Raw genomic sequence first — 21027 nt, 5'->3', positions numbered from 1 at the left:
TAAATTATATATCGAACAAACCTTTATATTTATAAACTATGAGAGGCTGGAATCATTAGAGAAGAGAAAAGAGAAAGAGGGGATGAGAGAGAACGAGAGAAGGGAGAGACTAAAGAAGAGAGAGGTAACAAATATATAAAAAATACATATATATATATATATTTTTTCTAAATAATCTTACCACATCATTTATTTATTTAATTTTATATTTAATTTTAATTGATTTATTAGTTAAATCACTTCTTAAACTTATTCTTTAAAATTTAAAATTTAGAGATTAGAATGGTCAATTTGAAATATTAAGAACTAAAGCACACCTCGACGACCAAAAGATATTTTTCTCTTGTGAATTACACGCTTCAATATTTTGCTTGAAATATCTTCTTAATTAGTAGATTGCAGTTTCTAAATTAACTTTTAAAAAATTTTGTGGAAATTTCAATTTACACCATTAAATTTTAGTAGTTATGTCAATTAAAATTTAAACTAATAATTATATCAATTTAAATTATAAACTTTAGTTATCAATTAACATTTTTCTTCAAAGTTAACTCAAACAATATCGTGCAAACATATAATTGTTTTAATTAAACTTTTAATTTATCATAATTTGTTATAACTTATAAGTAAATCAATTTAGATTCTTCATTAATATTACATTTCGAAATCACGTGTAAAATTCTTTAAATGTTGAATTAATAAAATATATTATTAAAATTGTTGCATTGACAATTTTTAAAATTAAAAAATTAATTGAATCTAAATTAATTCATTTATAAAAGTTTGGAGGTTTAATTGATAACATTATAAGTTTCACATGATGTTATTCAAATATAACATAATGATAGGTGTAAATTTACCTCATTTACAAAATTTCAAGGTTTAAATTATACAATTATTAGTTCAAAGTCTAAATTTACACAATCCAAAAATTCAGGATGTAAATTGATATTTTCTAAAAAAAAAAAAAAAAAAAAAAGGGTTTGCAGACCTCAAATATTTCAACTCACTTGTACTGAAATTAATATAGAACAAAAACGTACAAGCACAACCCCAGCTCAAATTTAACCCAACCGTTACATCTCCTTCCTTTCTAATGTACAAACTACAACGATCATTCCTTTAAACAAGAAGTGGCAAAACCAAACATTACCTAAAGAGGCAGAGGAATGCGAAGGCTACTTCTGGTAGAACATTATTAGACCTGTCAAGTTCCAATATTAAGAACACGATAATGCCATTGAGCCACAGAAACGTGCAGCAGTTCGTGGAGAAAGACAAGATTCAAGACACGAGTTCATCTTGCAAAAGAATCTCATAGATATCGGTCCGCAGATTGAGCTCTTTATCGCGCATAACTTCTTGAAGATCCGAAAGCTCTTTCGCACTCAAAACAGTGTTGAGTTTGAGAAAACCATCAAGCCACAACTTTTTTGACCTTCAAAACGTAAAACGGTTAGACAGAGTGTTGGTGTTCATCTGAAGCATGTATATATCAGTACATCATTGACAGTGAATCAAAAACAAAAGAAACTGGGGCCAGAATGATACTTTAGCTGGCATAAATAACAAGAAATTTGCTCTTACCATGGGCAGGAATGAATAGCTCGGAAGAAAACTCGCCGGGCCGAAGAAGGATCACATGCTGTGTTCAGCTCATATGAAATGTAGCAGCGCCAGAGAAGAACAGAATGACGTAAGTTTTCATTTTCCAGTGCCTTCTCAAACAGTCTACGGATTCGATGAAGAGAACCCCCATAACCCATCTCGAAGGATAATGCAAAAATCCAAAGAATCAGAGAAGGTTGCCTGAGAGTATTACATGCAAATTTGTCAAACCTAGAGACCCCAAATCTATGTGTAATGCTCACAATTAAACAGCAAAAAGAAAGAAAAAAGAAAAAAAAAGGTCAATAACAATAATATGTTGATTATTTCCTTTATTGTGAAATTTTATACTGTACTTATTGTATTATATTTGCTATATTTTATTCTTTTCTTATTTGTAATTATTTTATTCTTTTTTATTTGTAATTGGGTATTTCTTCTATTTAAGAAACCCTTTTCTCCTAAGATTAATAAGAGAAAAGAATAATGGTTTTTAGCATGGTATCATAGCAACAAAATTTTTGAAACCCTAAAACCCTCCAAAAAAAAAACTCCTATTTTTTTTTTTCTTTTTGAAACCCTAGAAAAAACCCAGTCTTCTGTCGACCGGTTGCCACTGTCCATCAGTTATAATTTTCCTAGTAGCTGGTTTGTTTAAGCCTTTGTGTTTTTTTTTTTTTTTTCCAGATCTACTGATTTTGTATTCTGGGTTTCCTTTTTTCAACGATATGTCGGACACTAAGGTACCCATCATTCGAGTTTGCGACCATTGCAATAAACCTCGACAAACATGTGAAACTTGTTGGAAACTTCATGGAAAACCTGCGAATTGGAAAAGTTCTAAGCAACATGCCTTTAATGCTAATGTTGTTGACTCCAGCCCGTTTAACAAAAAACAAATTGATCAAATTCTGAAGCTGCTACAGACCAATTCATCATCTGGTAATCCTAATGTTTCCTTGGCACAATCAGGTACTTGTCCTCAAGCTCTCTCTTGCCTTAATTCATCTCCATGGATTATAGACTTTGGAGTTTCTGGTCATATGACCAGTTTCTCTTATTTATTTGAATCATATTCTCCTGTGTATTGCAATGAAAAAATTCGCATTGTCGATGGCAGCTTCACTTCTATTGCAGGAAAAGGAACTATTCCTTTGACTACAAAACTTATATTACGTTCTGTCCTTCATGTTCCAAAATTAGCCTGTAATTTGTTGTCTATTAGTAAACTCTCTAAGGATGCTAACTGTCGTGTTATTTTTGTGAAACTCATTGTATCTTTCAAGATCAGGAATCGGGGGGACGATTGGACGTGCTAGGATGATTGATGGTCTCTATTACTTTGATGAAGTTTCTGCTAGTCATAAAAAAGTTTAGGGCTTGAGTAGTGTTTGTTCTCCTTCTGTTAAAGAAACTATCATGCTTTGGCATCGTAGATTAGGGCATCCAAATTTCTTTTATTTAAAGTATTTGTTTCCTGATTTATTTAAAGGATTTGATTGTTCAGTTTTTCAATGTGAAAGTTGCATTTTTGCCAAACATCATCGATTTACCTATTTTCCTAAACCGAACAAGGTTTCATCACCTTTTTCCTTAATTCATACTGATGTTTGGGGTCTGTCTAAAGTCTTAACTCATAGTGGTAAGCGTTGGTTTGTTACCTTTATTTGTTCAGTTTTACAATATGATAGAGACTCAATTTCAAACTAAAATTCGAATTCTTCACTCTAATAATGGCATTGAATATTTCAATGAACAATTAACCAATTTTTTGCAAGAAAAGGGCATTTTCCATCAAGCTACGTGTCGTGACACGCCTCAGCAGAATGGCGTTGCTGAGCGAAAGAATTGACACTTACTTGAAGTTGCTCATGCTCTTATGTTCTCTATGAATGTTCCAAAATATTTGTGGGGTGATGCCGTTCTTACAACTGCATATCTGATCAATCGTATGCCGTCTAAGGTTTTGAATTTTAAAACTCCTCTTAATCACTTCAATGAGTTTTTTCCTAATAACCGGTTGTCTCCTGATTTACCAATTAAATTATTTGGGTGTACTGCTTATGTCCATACTTCTCCTCTTTCTCTAACTAAGCTTGATCCTCGAGCCACTAAATGCATTTTTGTAGGCTATGTTTCTCATAAGAAAGCTTACAAATGCTTTGATCCTTTGACCCACAGTATTTTTGAGAGTATGATGTGTCTTTTTTGGAAAATCAACCTTTTTTTTTTGCCCAAATTTTCTTCCGGGAGAGATATCTAACCTTGAAGATAATTTTTGGGATACTTTATCTCTCCGAATCATCAGTGTTCTCCATTATGAGCTCTAGTCCTTCGATACCAAGTATGGAGAGTTCTTCTTTCAGGGGGAGAAACACTACAAAATGACTCTACAAGTCGAAATCCTGAACTTCAGGTTTATACTAGAAGAAACTTGACTTAAAGAGTCTGAGATCAGACAATTGACTTATCACAGGACCAATCAAATACTCCGATGAATGATCTGAAGATCTAGGTATTAGACACACTACTTCTATTTCTCCTAGTTCTTCATCTCCTTCTAATCCTTTATACCTGAGTTCTGATCTTGATATTTCAATTGCCCATAGGAAAGGTACTCGTAAATGCACCAAATATCAAATTGAAAACTATCTTTCTTATCATAGATTGTCCGACTGTCATAAAGCCTTCACATCCAAAATAACCAACCTATTTGTTCCAAGGAATATACAGGAAGCCCTAAATGATTTGAATTGGAAATTACAGTGATGGAAGAGTTCAATGCACTGAAACAAAATTGCACATGGGACATAGTCGAACTACCAAAAGATAAGAAGACGGTGGGATGCAAATGGATGTTCACTGTAAAATGTAAAGCTTATGGTAGTATTGAAAGATACAAGGTCAGATTGGTTGCCAAGGGGTTCACTCAGACCTATGGCATTGATTATCAAAAAACATTTGCTCCAGTAGCTAAAATTAATTCTATTAGAATCTTGTTGTCTGTGGCAGTTAATTTTGATTGGCCTCTTTATCAACTTGATGTAAAGAATGTCTTTCTCAATGGGGATCTTAAAGAAGAGGTTTTTATGGACTTGCCACCTGGTTTTGAGGTGGATCTCGAGATTAACAAAGTGTGCAAGTTAAAGAAATCATTATATGGGCTTAAACAATCTCCCAGAGCATGGTTTGAACAGTTTGGAAAGGCAGTCACAAGTTATGGATTCAGTCAAAGTCAAGCTGATCATACTATGTTCTATAAACATACTGGAAGTGGTACGTTGGTCGTTTTGATAGTGTATGTTGATGATATCATTCTTACAGGTAATGATGAGACAAGACTGAATATCTTGAAGAAAAACCTTGCTAATGATTTTCAAATCAAGGACCTAGGAACCTTAAAGTATTTCCTAGGAATGGAGTTTGCCAGATCTAAAAATGACATTCTTGTCAACCAGAGGAAGTATATTCTTGACCTACTGAATGAGATAAGTTTACTTGGTTGCAAGATAGCAGAAACTCCTATTGAGCAAAATTTAAAATTGGTTGCTGCAACTAAAAAAGAAGTAAAAGAAAAGGAAAAGTACCAGAGGCTTGTAGGGAGACTCATATACCTCTCTCACACACGTCCTGACATTGCTTTCGTAGTTAGTGTAGTAAGTCAGTTCATGCATGCTCCCGAGTCAGTTCACTTTGAAGCAGTTTATAGAAGTTTGAGATATTTGAAAGGTACTCCAAGAAAAGGTATATTATTCACGAAGCATGACCACCTAAACATTGAGGTTTACACTGATGCTAATTGGGCAGGAAGCACGACTGATAGAAGGTCTACTTTGGGGTATTGCTCTTTTGTTGGAGGAAATTTGGTTACTTGGCGAAGTAAAAAACAAAGTGTGGTTGCAAGTAGTGCTGAAGCAGAATTTAGGGCATTAGCCCATGGTATTTGTGAGGGCATATGGATAAGAAGACTATTGGAAGAATTGAATTTCTCTCAAGACAATGCCCATATGCATCTATTGTGATAACAAGTCAACAATTTCCATTGCCCACAATCCAATCCTTCATGATAGGACCAAACATATTGAAGTTGATAAACACTTCAAAAAGGAAAAGATTGATGCAGGAATAATATGCATTCCCTTTCTCCCGACAACAAAGCAAATATCAGATGTGTTAACCAAAGGTCTTCCAAAGTGGCAATTCAACAAGTTGATTGACAAGCTGGCTATGAATGATATCTTCAAACCAGCGTGAGGGGGAGTGTTGATTATTTTCTTTATTGTGAAATTTTATATTGTACTTATTGTATTATATTTGTTATATTTTATTCTTTCCTTATTTGTAATTATTTTATTCTTTCCTTATTTGTAATTGGATATTTCTTCTATTTAAGAAACTCTTTGCTCCTAAGATTAATAAGAGAAAAGAATAATGGTTTTTAGCATTATATCTAACGATAAAGCATTAGATTCAGAAAAGGTTCTAGTCAGAGTAGCCATAATTCAATGCAACATTAGAAAAACAATAGAACAAGTACCGAAAGAGATAACAAAGGAATCGAGTGCATCCATCATGGTCGGGAACATGCACGGAAGGTTGTTACTATATATAGTTAATCAAAGCCAAATATGAATCGGATTAGAACTCAAATGTGAATTTATATCAATGGCATGGCAGCTTACTGGGTACCTAATATATGTAGGTATGCGAGAGAGAGCACTAGAAAGATTATCTTACTTCTGGCAGTAGTCATCAAAGGTCCATCGCAGTTTGCTGGGTACCGAATAAATGTAACTAATCTCCAGAAAAGCACTATAAAGTTCCGGATTTAATGGATAGAACTGCAATCCGTGAGAAATTGACTCCCGGACTTTCAGATGGCTTAATTGCTTATGATGTCTCAGAAGCATCTTCACATAGTAGTTGAACAAATATTCTAGTTGATAGCTCTGTTTTCTTCTTTCTGCACATCAATAACAATAGTAAGTAACTAACTAGCAACAAAACAAACAAAATAAAAATGCAGCAGTAACACTTCTTGTCCTGGAATTTTTTTCTATTATTATTGCTGTTGTTGTCGTAAAAGTTGAGATCAAATAAGATAACAATCTTCCTTCTTGGCAATGGGGCACATCTTACAGCTGCATGAAGGGGCGGCATTGGCAAATCACAGAATGTGAGGAAATATACTCCACTAAGATCAAGCTTTCTTCCAAACGTAGAGCCAAAACAAATCAATGGTTGGTTCACCTCCCCACTGGTATTAACAATTTACCACGTCTAGTTCCAAAAGCTATTATCCTCCCATATACAATGATCTGATGCTGAGAGGCACTAACCTCATATTACTTGCTCTAGGGGGTATCAAAATCTTTTGTCAGAGCTAAACAAGAAATCTTTTTCTATACAATATATCCGGGGAGGGAGCACAAAACATATTTCCACAAGGGTTCAAATTATCAGTATCGATAAGAAATAAATGCTTTAAAAAAAGAGAGAGAGAGAGAAATGACAGAATTGGTAAATAACCTGGAAGTACCATGGAGAAAGCCTGATCTAAAACCTCAAGGCCGGCAAGGTATCCAGTGGTCAACTCCTCAAACAAAGCTGCAGAGGATATGAGAGCTACAGACGAGTCATCTATAACTCCATGGAGCCATGTAGATCGCACTTCCCTGATTTTTTCTTTAAAGCCTTGGTGCGCTCTCAGCAGTTGCAAGCTTGATGGTTGACATTTAAATGGACTGTATGCAGTACCACTTCCAAGGCAAGATAAAATGTGAACTGCACGATTTAATGAATTGTGTCCATTGTGATGATCATTCGCAAGCTCCAATTCAGCATACCAGAAATATAAGAGAGGAGCATTAGACTTCTGATCCTGCTTCAGCAATCACAGCGGTTAAAATTAAATACCACTCATTCATAGAGCAAGCACCTCAAAACTCAGTTACAGCCATTATAGTTTAATGTCCAAATTGCCAAATTTGAATAGTTAACAACGTCCATTTCAAGAAACATATTGTATATATTACACATGACACACAGACCACTGGTAGATAAATAGGTTACATATTAACGAGGGAGTTCCAACATGGAGTTGCAGGTCAAGATGAGGCTCCTATTTGAACAAAACCTTTCCAGGAAAGCTAGCAAAAAAAGCCAATGTGCCAGGATGTTCTACCATTAAGACAGTTTCTTTTTCCGTAGAAGAAAAATTAACCCGAAGATGATGTAATTGAAGATTATTTTTCTTTTTCTTAAGAAGTAGCATCATACTTTAGCACACACAAGTGAGCATTTACATTTAGGGATACGGTAATATACCACAGGAAGGCTTTCCACAGATGCCAATGCCATATCAAATACTTTTCTAGCATGATCGATATTTCCATATGTTGCCTCTCTTCTTGCATAGACTCCACAAAGTAGCATGTCCTATAAGTATCACAAAACTTGATTCTTTCAGTTATAGAAATAAGATATATTGTGGTAATAGTATGAAATGAGGATATAGACCCATTACATAAAGAACGTGTTTCTAATTTTCTAGAATACCGAAGGTGCAATTATTTCTATGCTTCATGAACAATGGCATTTTGAATTACAATAATGAAGGCAATTAGCCACAAAAGGACTTTAGGAAGTCCGAATTTAAAAGAGAATTCAAGGTCAATATGGGAAAATAGCCTCAATTTGATAGGGAGGTAATTACATAACTCATAAGAAGTTTGGATGTTGAAACTGTTTCATGCCGTTCCACCTACATTTATATTCCATTTTCTTACAAATTCTTAATAATAAAAGTAGTAAGAGCAACATCTTATTCCCCAAAAATTCAAAAGATTTTCTCCTCTCCTTAGATCCCAACGGCCTTCTGTAAGAATTATATTTATATGTGTGTGTTTTTTAACCATAAACTCCCTCAATGACACAAAACATACATGGCAGACCTAGACATTCAATCCTGGAAAAAAGCATACATGTTGCATGTTGATAGTAAATAGAAAACAAACCACACCTGACGATCACTTTTCAAGAGATTCTTTGCCAAGGAACGGCAAGGGGTAACTGAGGAGCTACAAGAATTCATTTTTGTAACAAATAACTCTTCGGCAATTAAAGCAGCTTCTTCCAGTATGTAATTACGTGGGAAAGCCGTTAAACAAAGTAAGATAGCATTGCGAAGAAACTTCATCATGTCAGACATCTGAGATAAGTTATCAGAACCTCCCACAAGGACCTCCAAAGTGGAGCTACTTGAACTACTTTGTCTTTTATTAAGAACATGGAGAACACTTCTCAGATGATGTAAAATATCGTCTGGCAACACCTCTAAACTAATTATTCTCTCCATCCAACTTGAACTATTTGAAGACGCCCTGATGAAGAGGAAAAAAAATGGAATTGTTTGTCAAGCAAAAAGGCAAAAGGAATATTCCTTTGAAAAGAAACCGGGGTAAAAATATATTCAACGTAACCAAGACATGAACATAACTGTAGACAAGAGGTAGCAGCAATAAAAGTTTGTTTGAAAAGAGGAAAAAAATGTAATCACACAAAAAGACTCTAAATCTACATAAAAAAGATGAACAGATTCTATCAATATCCCGGTAATAAATATCCGTAGCACAAAAAGATACTTATTAAATATCAATAAAATGTAATAATATCCATAGTAAAAATGTAGCAACAGAAGGTTTGTGCTAAATAAACCGTTAGGATTCCGCTTCACCTGCACAGAAACACCTAAGAAGAGTGATTCCCAGAGAAACAGATCAATGCTCGGTTGATATTATTTATGAACTTCAAGGGACCCTAGCTACCAGCACATTTAAGAGGGCTGGAATCCTCTCCCCATCCCAAACTTGATCACCAAAATTTTTCCTTGCCTCCTCACCATGCTCAAACCTTACATAAACCCTTCACAACCCATGGTCCCCGCCTGAATAACAAACGCCACTACACTTAACTGTCTTTTCGTAAAAAATCCCTATTTACCCCCACGTTTATATGTGTATATGATTGGGAGCCTCACGTATAATATCCGGTAATGACAGTTGTATTGAACACCAAAAAGATACTTCTGAGTGAAACCATTCTAACCATTCTTAAATTTTAGTCTCGTCGGCAAAATGTGAAATGACAGACATCCATAGCAGTCACTCCAGAAATCAATTGCCCGATATTTCTTCCATTTTCAACCAAAACAAATTGTTTTGTACTTCTATAGATTCTTAAAACACCCCAGTAGCTTTGATGTTGAAAATCTAGTTCAAATCAGCCCTCGAGTTGCTGCTTAAAAACCAATGTTGGTCAAAAAGTCATCATGAAGCAATCAACTTGTATCTTTGTTCTTTTTTTAATTGAACGAAACATCAACATCCAAGCTAGCTTCCACACAACTTGAACAATCATGGACAACTGGTTAGTCTATAAACATTTGTTGTCAAGAAAACCATAGTTGGTTATTCCTTCTATTATCTCATGGAGCCACAATGGTATGATTTCGCCCCACCCACATCCAGTGGTCCTTTTACCCCACAAACGCCACTACACTTAACTGTCTTTTCGTAAAAAATCCCTATTTACCCCCACGTTTATATGTGTATATGATTGGGAGCCTCACGTAAATATCCCGGTAATGACAGTTGTATTGACCACCAAAAAGATACTTCTGAGTGAAACCATTCTAACCATTCTTAAATTTTAGTCCTCGTCGGCAAAATGTGAAATGACAGACATCCATAGCAGTCACTCCAGAAATCAATTGCCCAATATTTCTTCCATTTTCAAACCACACAAATTGTTTTGTACTTCTATAGATTCTTAAAACACCCCAGTAGCTTTGATGTTGAAAATCTAGTTCAATCAGCCTCGAGTTGCTGCTTAAAAACCAATGTTGGTCAAAAAGTCATCATGAAGCAATCAACTTGTATCTTTGTTCTTTTTTTAATTGAACGAAACATCAACATCCAAGCTAGCTTCCACACAACTTGACAAATCATGGACAACTGGTTATTCTAATAACATTTGTTGTCAAGAAAACCATAGTTGGATTTCCTTCTATTATCTCATGGAGCCACAATGGTATGATTTCGCCCCACCCACATCCAGTGGTCCTTTTAATCCAGCTCCCCATTTGATTGCATTGGCCCCATAGTTTAGAGAATATGGGTTATGCACTATGGTGCTCCCAACAAAGAAGCAAACCAAAAAGTTTACAGCGAAGCAAAGAAAAGGCTTGCGAGAATTACGGAATCTTGAATGCTCTATTTCTTATGATAAAAAAGCACAATCAAAGCTTAGAGAGGGGTCTATATCAGCATGACATTTGTTCATCTAGCCTCAGTTCATTTAGATGGAGTTTTTGGAGAGAGATCTATTGTTTATGGATCTTTCTCCTTCCCTATTTTATTGTGTGGCTGCGGCTCTGCTAGGATTCAGAGAAGTTGATCTTGATCCTCTTTTATGTGCTCTTTGGCTTCTTTTGTTTGATGTGCTTTGGTTTGATCATGGTGTTGCTTTTGTTTCTGGTTCAATCTCCTTGTATTATTTTTTTACAATCTTTTTAATGGATTGGCTGGTGTCTTTTTTCCAGTTCTTCCCTTTTCTTGTTTATCTTTGGTTGTATCTTTCTTTTTTGGGTTATCAACTTTGATATGCTATATCGATCGTTCTCCTTGTTGGGGTCTTCCCTATGTACTCTATGGATATTTCATTCATCAATTAAATTGATTTCATAAACCTAAAGTATTTTGACCATTTAGCCCATGATAGTTGTAATTATCTAAAACATGAGGACGCAAAAGATTCCCCTTCTCATCATCATAGAACTAGAAAGTTAATTAGGTGCAACAAAATAAGTTTGAATACCATCATTACAGAAAGTTAATTGCATTTGTCTGAAATATTTCACTCAAGGTCTTTCTGAAGTTCTTAACAAATACTCTCCCCAAATTCCAAGTCCAGGAGATAGTAAATGCTATGTCATCACAAAATGCAAGTCATTGGTTCAAAGGGTTGAGTACTTAAGATAGGTGAGATTTCTAATAGTAATGACTCACATTACAAAACTTCAAAGTTAAAACAAAAATTCGCTTTCCTCTTTGCCTATAGTTTTTAGTGAAATTTAGACAGTAAGCCTCAATCCAATTCCAAAAAGGTAGCTTGCAAGGCATAACCTCTCTTACATTGTCTACCCATAAGAAGATTTTGTATTTCAAGAAGCTCTTGGTTAGACACATAAGTTGGTACGGAGTCCATGCCAACGTATTAGCATAATGCTCAAATGACAGGCAACATGAAACATACTAATTCACTCACGACAAAGATTTCACCACTTGTTAAAAGATATCAAAGCCATTCACATATTCAAGAAAAGGTAGATTACACACTAAATAAATGAATAATGTGACTGATTTTCAAACTGAAAACTGACTGTAAATAAGATTCTACACCGAAAAGTATATACCTTGAATAGATTTTTCCACTAAAGAATTCAATCAGCTGATATATTAAGGATAAACGGGCCTCACTTGAAATCAATGAAAACAGGTACTCTTTGACATCTTCATATAATATAACTCTTAAAAGTTGTTCACTTGTTTCTCCATCACCCATCCTTTCATCATGAATAACATCTGCTGTTTCAGAGTATGAATTCAGTTAAATATAAACATGACATTAATTAATTAGTAAAGAGATTCAAGCAGCTCAATCATATTTAACATTCAGAATGTGAAGATTCATGGTGAATCAATGATTTATATGTGCATATGTCACAGTAAATGTGAACCAAAAGAGTTTAGTTAGAAATAAACAAAGTGTGCAGGCAACGGTGGAGTACCAGTTTTTCCCCGGATAGGCATCCATTGTTCACAGTCTCTTAATGACTCTTCTTTTGACCATCTAGCCCAGGTTGAGGCGTCCTTAACCTCTTCATCGACACCTGCATCAGCGTTAATTCCTAGAATTTTGAGCAAAGCTTCTGTGCTATCTTCTCTGTCAATATCTTCTTCTTCCACATATTCCTCCATAGTCTCCTCTGCTGCCACACCCATTTCTATAGTTGTTTCCGTGGCATCACTATTTTTCTTCTCTTTGGGTGCTGGATCAGACCAACCAGTCCAACCACCCTTTTCATCAGCCTCTAAGGCTTCCTCTCTCATAGCCTTTTGCCTATTTTCCTCCTCTTTTTCTAACCATGTAGACCAACCGAGGGCACCTTCTTCACCAACTCTTTCCGCATCAGTATTCCAAAAGTGTTCAAACAATCTTTGTTTACTTCGATCATTTAAATGCAAAGCAGGGCAAAACAAGCTAAATTCAATTTCAGCCTGAAATAAAGCAGTAGCCAACTCCTGATATCCCGCCTGCCACTCAAACCGGCACAAACTCATGAAAATATCAACCAGACCAAGTTCTAGCTTAATAAGATCATGCTCCACTGAGGGTTTGGCAGTTTGATCGGTCTGCATTGAACAGAAACAAGATAAAAACACAGAGGAAAAGATAAATAAATGTTGAATCTATCCCCATATAAGTGATAAAAGGATTTGTTTAAATTCAAAACAAACAAGTTCTTATAAGAATTTAAGTGCACGTTGACACGCACAAATTGAGAAATGGCCCAAAATAAAAATTAAAAAAATTAAAAAAGAATTTGAGTACACGAGACTTAAGAACTTGGGGAAAAGGAAAATTTTATGGCAACAAGAAGATGAAGTCCACCTAAAAACGAGTAAAAGCTTAAAAAACACAACACATATACATATTTATCAACCACACCCATTAACCACCTTGAAATTAATAATAATAACACAGTTTCCAGTAATAAGAATGGTTGACTGAAAGGTGGGGGAATACCAGGGACAATAAGCCAATTCTTCACATAGAAGTTAAATGGTAAAGAAGTACTCTTGGCCTCTTAAGATGCATGATTCATTATATCTAGGAAGTCAAATGTAGTGAAAGCAACCATTTGGAATTTCAGGTACAGGAAATTAGGCATAACAAGGAGTAACATCACAACAGACCACGGATGAAATCACATTTCCTACAAAACCAGCAAATTGAAGACAAAAATCCTCTAGACCCCGCGTGAGCACTTGCAAGTAAAATTGTGTGCATCATACATAACATAAAAATATGGTTAGTGAAATCTAACATCGAAGAGCAAGATTCAACTCAATAGCATAGCAATAATATGGCAGAATAAAATTTCATCTCATAGAAGCATATGGGGGAAAACTTCAGTTAGATAAAACCGAGAAGAATATGAAAAGTAAGGTGATGGCCCGAGAATAAATAGACATTTGACTTAAGAACCTGCCTAATGTGCTGGTTGCATGCAGCAGATAGAGCTTGAATTGCATGTGCATACATTTGCCTCATGTCTGTAACCTTGAATCTAGAGAACTCCCCTTGAATGAGATGCAAAAACTCTCTCCACAACTTATAACTTCCAGAATTCTGCATCAGTATCTTTTCCCATCTACTGATCACCACATCAATATTATCTCTGTTCTGATAAGTTTTTAAAAGGTACAGCAATAATTCCTCATTTTCTGGGTTAAGCTCAGAAGCCTTCTCCAATATGCTAATCTTTTTCTCTAGAGTTTGTAAGCGAGCACCTTTCTGAGGTTGCATAGCTGCAACTTTGTCTTGAAATTCAGCAAAAGCTAACCAAGCCTTCTCATCATGGGGTTGCTCCCTAGTCAATTTATTAAACTCCCGCGTTTTACGTAGCACTTCATCCTCCCAAGATTCCTCAATATTATTTGATGTTTGAACACCCGACAAAGGAATGAAATCATCCAATAATGTGTCTGGAGTTTTCCTAGAAAAACCAATGCGTACACGTTTGAAGTTTTTATGTCGCTCTATTGCTGCATTCTTTGCAGACCAATAGCGTCCACCTGATTTCACTTTACTATCCAACACATCAGCATCAGCATCTCTGTCCAAGGCTGAACTACTTTTATTCCACTGAGAAAATCCATGAAAATTTAGTCCAGGTGTTTCCCCACGGTTGAGCGGTCTGTAGCGTGCAACATCCATCCTGTATTGTGATAAAACAGATTGTGAACTTAGCAATCAGTTCTGGCTGCTCAGCTTCCATGGAAAAAGAAATGCAAAAACTGATTCTAAATGTCTCAGCAACAATTCCAAACAGAATGTTGTTTTCTCTAAATTCAATTCTGCCGCTTCCAACAGAAATTTTAAGTATTAGCGGTTAGAGAGGCCTAGAATTCCTGGCTTCAACTTCAAGGAAATGTGGGATTGTAGGTTACAATTTTTAGCATATCATCAACGTGGGGGTTACTCTTTTTTTTCCCCCTTCTTGTGAATAATGTGGACGTTATCTTATTGCCTTTAGATGAATAAAATAAATAAATTACTAAAAGATTCATGCTTCTCTTTGTACATATGAACTAGATTTACACAACAACTCAAATGATTGCTTCAAACAAGTTCTGGGGTTTGATTGAACTTCCACGCGGTTTATTTATGAGTAAATGAAAAATACTAGACACGTTTCTGCTAGCTGAATTCGTCTTCATCTGATAAAATTGTGAGCATGTTTTTCAAATTTCTGAACAAGTGTATTAAACGATATTTAAACTCATTTTCCACATCTCCTCCAAAACTACCAAGAGAGATGGATTGAAACAATCAAATTACGTCGGCATAAATACCTGTAAAGAGACCCGAATACTAAATTATCCCGGTCTCCATTCGAGTCGAAGTAATAATCCTTGGAAGGTCTCCCATCAGCATCGGCCCACGCCCGAACGTCAGACTTTCTCGAACCATATTCGCCAAATCCCCCTCTATCTTCAGATTCATTTCGCCTCCTCCTCCTCCTCTTCTTCCTCTTCTTCCTCTTCTCATGCTCGGAATCGTCGTCCGAAGCAGAAGACTCCAGCAATTCATATGATCGAGAAGGCTTCTGCACCTCACGTCTATCACTTGGACCTCCTTCATCTGCCACAGCCTCTTCCTGGTCGCCGTCGTCGGGAAAGGAAGGATAGGCATTATTTTGAGATGAAAGAGCGTCGTTGATGACGGATAGGTCAGTGGTGAAGCTGGAGTTGCATAGCCACTGAGGAACGCTTGAAGTGGGAGGACTGCTTTGACTCTGAGGATTGTTGGCGACGAAGGAGAGCGGGAAGAGGGAGGTTTTGGGGTTTTGCTCTTCGTGTGGTGAATCCTTCTCTTCTGTTGGAGCTTCCATGGCTATGCAGAATCAGAATATTCGGAGCTTATAAACTGAAAGCCTAAAGAAGGAAGTGAAAGAGGCAAAATGTGCGCAGGTCCAGTTGAACTTATGGGACCGACCCGGCCCCAACCCAACTACAAATATTGTTTAACAAAACAAATTATAATTTAGGGAGAAAATCGATTTTCACTTGATGTTATATCAAGTTGAGCCATCGTTAGTCATGGTGTAGGCTGCACCTAATAACATTGGGATTGTTTGGAGGTGTTGAGATGATATATGATGTGGGAGTTCTGATATCTTAAAAATTTTGTAATATGAACGATCGAGTATGTTCAAGCACTGAGATAATATACGATACACAGAAGGAAAATGACGATAAGATATAAAACACGTTCCGAAAATAGACCCACAAACAATTAAAATCGATGAGATAGGATAATGAACCTCCAAACATTGAGATGATATAAGATGTGGGGATACATCTCATGTTGGACCCCCAAACAGCCTCATATTCTCATCTTCTTTACACACAAAGAAGTCATTAAAAAAATAATAATAAAAGTGTCCTGTGGAATATTTTTATTGGAGTTAGTTGGTTGCACAAGAGATGAGTGCAAGTTCTATTGCACCTAAGTTGTCCTCTAAATTTTTCCTATCAAGTTTATGTCTAAATATTTAATATTAATTTATCCAATACCGTAACTACAATTTTTCTATTTTTTTAAAAAAAAATATATTACCAAACATTATTTTACTTCCTTCCGCAATTTCTTTTTCAAAAAACAAAACTATAGAGTTCAGTAACGATATGAAATTTATAATTTTTTTTAGAGGAAAACTTTGATCTTCAGTTATATACCGGTTATAGAGTTCAACCATGGATCGCAACGTGCCTACTTTCACGACTCCATTTCATCTTTATTCAGAGGCTAAGTTAGAGGCAAGGCTCTTATACCACTTTCACCACTTCACTACTTTCACGGTATGGCTCTGATATGAGTTTAAGGTCAAAATTGATAAAATTAAAAGTTTATGGTCCAAATTGATACAACATGAAAAATTCACGGTTAAAATTGATGTTTTCTCTATATTTTTTCATCAACAAATTATTATAATTAAACAAAGACTAAGTAGCAATGTAAAGTAAATTTAGTATCGTAAAATTAACTGTCAATAGTGAGCATAACTCAATGATAATATTGATATTGTGTTAATAGGTCATGAAACTTTTGGTTTTGTATTTAATAAGTCAACAAACTATCAAATGTATTTAATAAGTTTATAAACTTTCGAGTTTGTAATACATCTCTAACATTTTCGATTTGTGTCTAATAGATCTTTGACCTCGTCGATATTTTTTAAAATTCACAAATACATAGATCACAAATTTGAAGGTTTAATGTCCTATATTAAACACAAATTTCAATTTTATGTTGAGTACATTTGACTAAAAAAGATAGTTGAATATGCAATTCATCTAAATATAAAATTAAAAGTTTAAAAATTTATTTAACATTCTTAAAATTTATAGACTTATAAATCACAAAATTAAAAGTAAATTAAAAGTATAAGATTTATTAGACACAAACATATAAAAGGAGTTATAATATAATCTTATGCTTTCCAGGTTGATGATAAAATAATATTCCAAGTGTATAGTAAGCAACTATAATTATCTTATATTTGACAACAACTTCATTATCCAATTCAAGTACCCATTTGCTTTTCTTTTAAAAAAAAAAAAAATCTAGCATGGATTAATTATTTGATTGTCTCTATTCGTATAAAATATATAATGAAACTCGTTGAGGTCGTTGTCATGTTTAATGGTCTTTTTAGAGCTTTTGAGTCTGACATTTTTCTGCTCTGAATTGAAACTGACTTTTTATTAAAAATACTAGATACGCGAATGAGATTCATGCTTTCGTTGATGTTATTCGAGATATCCACTTTCGTGGTTTTATCATTTGTTTTATTTGGGTCAATTGTAGAAGTATTGTTGCTGTTCATGATTTAGATTCTCATGCTTGGAGATTTAGACATTCAGTTGGATGGCTTGAAGATCGTGCCTTCATTATTGGACCCTGCTCTTCTTTTCAATTTCCTTTGTCTTTAAGTTTTTTTCATTGGTTGTACTAAAAAAGGATTGAGAAGGAAAAAAAAAAGTTTACAATTTTTAGTTGAGTTTTGACAAAATATTAGAAATGAAGTTGTTCTACATCGTAAAAATTAAAGGACATGATAGGCTCCAAACACTATAAAATAAAGTCTACGTCTTTTGTTTCAAATTATCTCAATTAAAAACATTTAAGCTTAGATATGCTAAATCTAATTAAATTCTCATTATCTAGTTTGATAGCGGAATTAAATGGCGCGAGTGATATACAAGTTTTAGGAGAGGTGGTGTAATTGGGATCAGGAGAGAATTATTATGTGCGATTGTAATAATTTTATTTCTAATAGATTTTTTTTACAGTTTTTTTTCCGGTTTGGAGTTTTTACATCATAATGTGTTTTCATTTTTATTACCTTCTTTTGATTTCTTAATTATTTTTCTGGTTATTTCTAATTTCTTACTTGCTTGAATTATATTTAAGCTTAAATGAGTAAGTATTAAAGTATTGTACGGCTGTTTATATTTTCTTTGGTGTAACCAAAATCAGACAAAGATTTTGAACAACTAACTGTAGATAATCATTAAGCTATGTTTTTATAAGTTATATTAGATTGGTTTCTCAACTTTCATGATTGCGTTATAGTAAAAAAAACATTAGAACTAAACAAAATATTAAAGAGTAGCTGAGCATAAAAATTTATTTTGTTAATTTATGAACTATAGTTTTTAAATCAACGATCAATTTGGAACAAACATGGTATAGTGCAAATGTTGCATTTGCCTACAAATTTTGACCAGTACTTAGATGACATTTTATGTGCGAGTTTAAATTTTATTCTTTAATTTCGTAAGTGATCGTTTTATAATATTATTTATTATTTTGAGACATAATTTAATGAATCAAGACATATATATAATCTAAAACAGAATTCACACCCTAACATAAATATTTAAATAAAAATCATATATGAAACATGGGTTAGAGGTATGTACCATACAGTAGGCGATATGAGTCATAAAAATGTGATTTGGGAGTTGAGTCAAACGAACATTAAACAGTGTAGTTGAATTTTACTTGAATTTGATTGTATCCTACCATTTCCTTAAAATCTAGGAAATAAACAATAAATCTCACTCTTATACAAACATCCTCAATTTTTAAGCAATTTTAACCTTTATATATATAGCGAGAAACTAAATTGAAAGATGTAAATAAGAAAGAAGAACCATCTTCTGTGATGATAGTTCCATTCATCTCATCGTTGAGTTAGATACTTTCGAGGTGATTAATCTGTTGAACAACATCTACTTAAATCTTACAAAAATCAAGAACGTGGTAGATGATATTGAAAATTGAGGGTACAAGTTAGGTATCTTTTACCTCTTGTTTTCAGTTGTGCAACAAAGTTGTACATCATTGTCTCATTAACTAATTTCATCTTCTGTTTTGGACGACATTTTAGGGTTTTTTTTTTTTAGTTTCTTAATTTTCCTTCCTAGTTTTTTCCTATCATTTTCAGGATTTGTTAATTTCTAATTTGGGTTGTTGAATGAATTATTATTTAAAACAACAATATTCATTTTAAAAAAAGAACTAAAGCAATGGCAAAGACTTAAAATAGAGGAATATTGAATTAAAATCTGAGTACCACAAGTAACTTTTTTTTTTTTTTAATACAATAGAGATAGAAAAATTAGACTCAAACATCTTAAGCTATTCAATATTCATTTGTCAATTTAGCTACACTCGTTTTGAGAGTACAAAATTGCTTTATAGTTTCTATCTCTCAAAATGAATTGAGAAGCATCGATTCTCTCCTTCAATGGCATATAAGAATAAATAAATAAATAACCATAGCTTATAGTAGCAAATTTCAAAACAAGTACAACAATGATTTCCGAAAAGACAACAAAATTTGTCGAATATAATATTGAATGTGAAAAGACTAACCAAATCTTTTTAAAAAATCACGAGACGAAATAATATATAGTTTTTTTTCAATAAAAGTCAATAATCAAGGTTTTGTTAAAAAAAGCCTATTGTTTGTTAATTTTTTTTTAAAAAAATAAATAAAAAGGTAAATACTAATTTATACCTCTAAATATTGGGGATTATATCAATTTAAATTTTAAACTTTGGGAGTTGTATCAATTTAAATTTTAAACTTTGGGAGTTATATCAATTTAAACCATGAACTTTGGGATTTATATCAATTTAAATCCTAAATTAATAATTATATTAATGTAAACCCTAAACTTTTATAAATATATTAATTTAAATCATGACATTCATAAGTGTATCCGAATAAAATATAATGAAGGGTTTAAATTGATACAATTATGAAATTTCAAGGTTTAAATTCATACATTTATAAAAGTTTAGGGTTTAAATTGATACAATTATTAGTTTGAGGTTTAAATTGATATAATCCCCAAAGTTCAAGGTTTAATTTGATACAATTATTAGTTTACATTGATACAACACCCAAAGTTCAAGGGTATAAATTCATATTTACCTTAAATAAAATTACCTTTTTAATTTTTTTAATTTTAAAAAATAGTTGCGTTTGGTCCCTAAATTTTCAAAATGTATAGTTTTAGTCCTTTTTTTTTTTTTAAATAAATGCATTTAACTCTAAGTATCCAAAATATAATGTTTTTAGTTTTTAAGTTTTTAAGCATAAGTTTAAAAAGGTCCCAAAATAATGTTTTATTATTATTTAAAAATTAGAAAAATAATTTTTAAAAGGGATCTCTTCTATCTAAAATTATTTATAAAAAAAATACTTTTCTAAGTTTGAATATAAAAAATAGTTTAATGACCTTTTAAACATATTCTTAAAAATTTGGTGACTAAAAACGTATATTTTAAAAATTCATGACCAACTACACATATTCTTAAAGACTTTATGATTAAAAAGGTATATTTTTAAAAGAGACCAAACATACATTTTCTTTAAAATTTGAGAACTAAAAACGTAATTTTCATTAAAAAAAATGTTTTATTTCTAATTTTTGGATAATTTTATGTTTACTTCATCGCAATCTACTATTGTATGTCTTCTCATTTGAAAAA

General features: G+C 33.4%; 1 protein-coding gene across 3 annotated transcripts; it reads right to left on the bottom strand.

Annotated features, from left to right (window-relative positions):
- Positions 1-997: 997 nt before the first annotated feature.
- LOC120082867 (nuclear exosome regulator NRDE2) lies at positions 998-15914 on the bottom strand. Of its 3 annotated transcripts, none has more exons than XM_039038221.1 (10): positions 15309-15914; positions 13939-14671; positions 12458-13082; positions 12083-12254; positions 8630-8990; positions 7936-8046; positions 7138-7492; positions 6346-6571; positions 1588-1809; positions 998-1438 (listed from the first exon to the last, which is right to left on the bottom strand). In XM_039038221.1, the coding sequence occupies exons 1-10, from the start codon at positions 15845-15847 to the stop codon at positions 1285-1287; spliced, it is 3498 nt and encodes a 1165-aa protein (XP_038894149.1). In that variant the 5' UTR covers positions 15848-15914; the 3' UTR covers positions 998-1284. The 3 variants fall into 3 exon arrangements, with proteins under 3 accessions (XP_038894149.1, XP_038894150.1, XP_038894151.1); XM_039038222.1 differs by having other exon boundaries at positions 7138-7489; positions 15309-15913; XM_039038223.1 differs by having other exon boundaries at positions 12083-12251; positions 15309-15913.
- Between the last annotated feature and the right edge of the window lie 5113 nt (positions 15915-21027).

This window comes from Benincasa hispida, chromosome 8 (assembly GCF_009727055.1).
Source record: "Benincasa hispida cultivar B227 chromosome 8, ASM972705v1, whole genome shotgun sequence".
Taxonomy (NCBI): domain Eukaryota; kingdom Viridiplantae; phylum Streptophyta; class Magnoliopsida; order Cucurbitales; family Cucurbitaceae; genus Benincasa; species Benincasa hispida.
Note: the sequence above shows the minus strand (reverse complement) of the source record. Positions and strands in the feature narration are given on the sequence as shown.

What these genes read in the sequence shown, in the direction of transcription:
- LOC120082867 (XM_039038221.1), bottom strand. Translation starts at nt 15,847, where the DNA reads ATGGAAGCTCCAACAGAAGAGAAGGATTCACCACACGAAGAGCAAAAC. An exon ending in GCCTATCCGGGGAAAAACTG is followed by an intron (nt 12,255 to 12,457) that starts GTACTCCACCGT and finishes ACTCTGAAACAG; the next exon opens with CAGATGTTATTCATGATGAA. An exon ending in GCTATTCATTCCTGCCCATG is followed by an intron (nt 1,439 to 1,587) that starts GTAAGAGCAAAT and finishes TACGTTTTGAAG; the next exon opens with GTCAAAAAAGTTGTGGCTTG.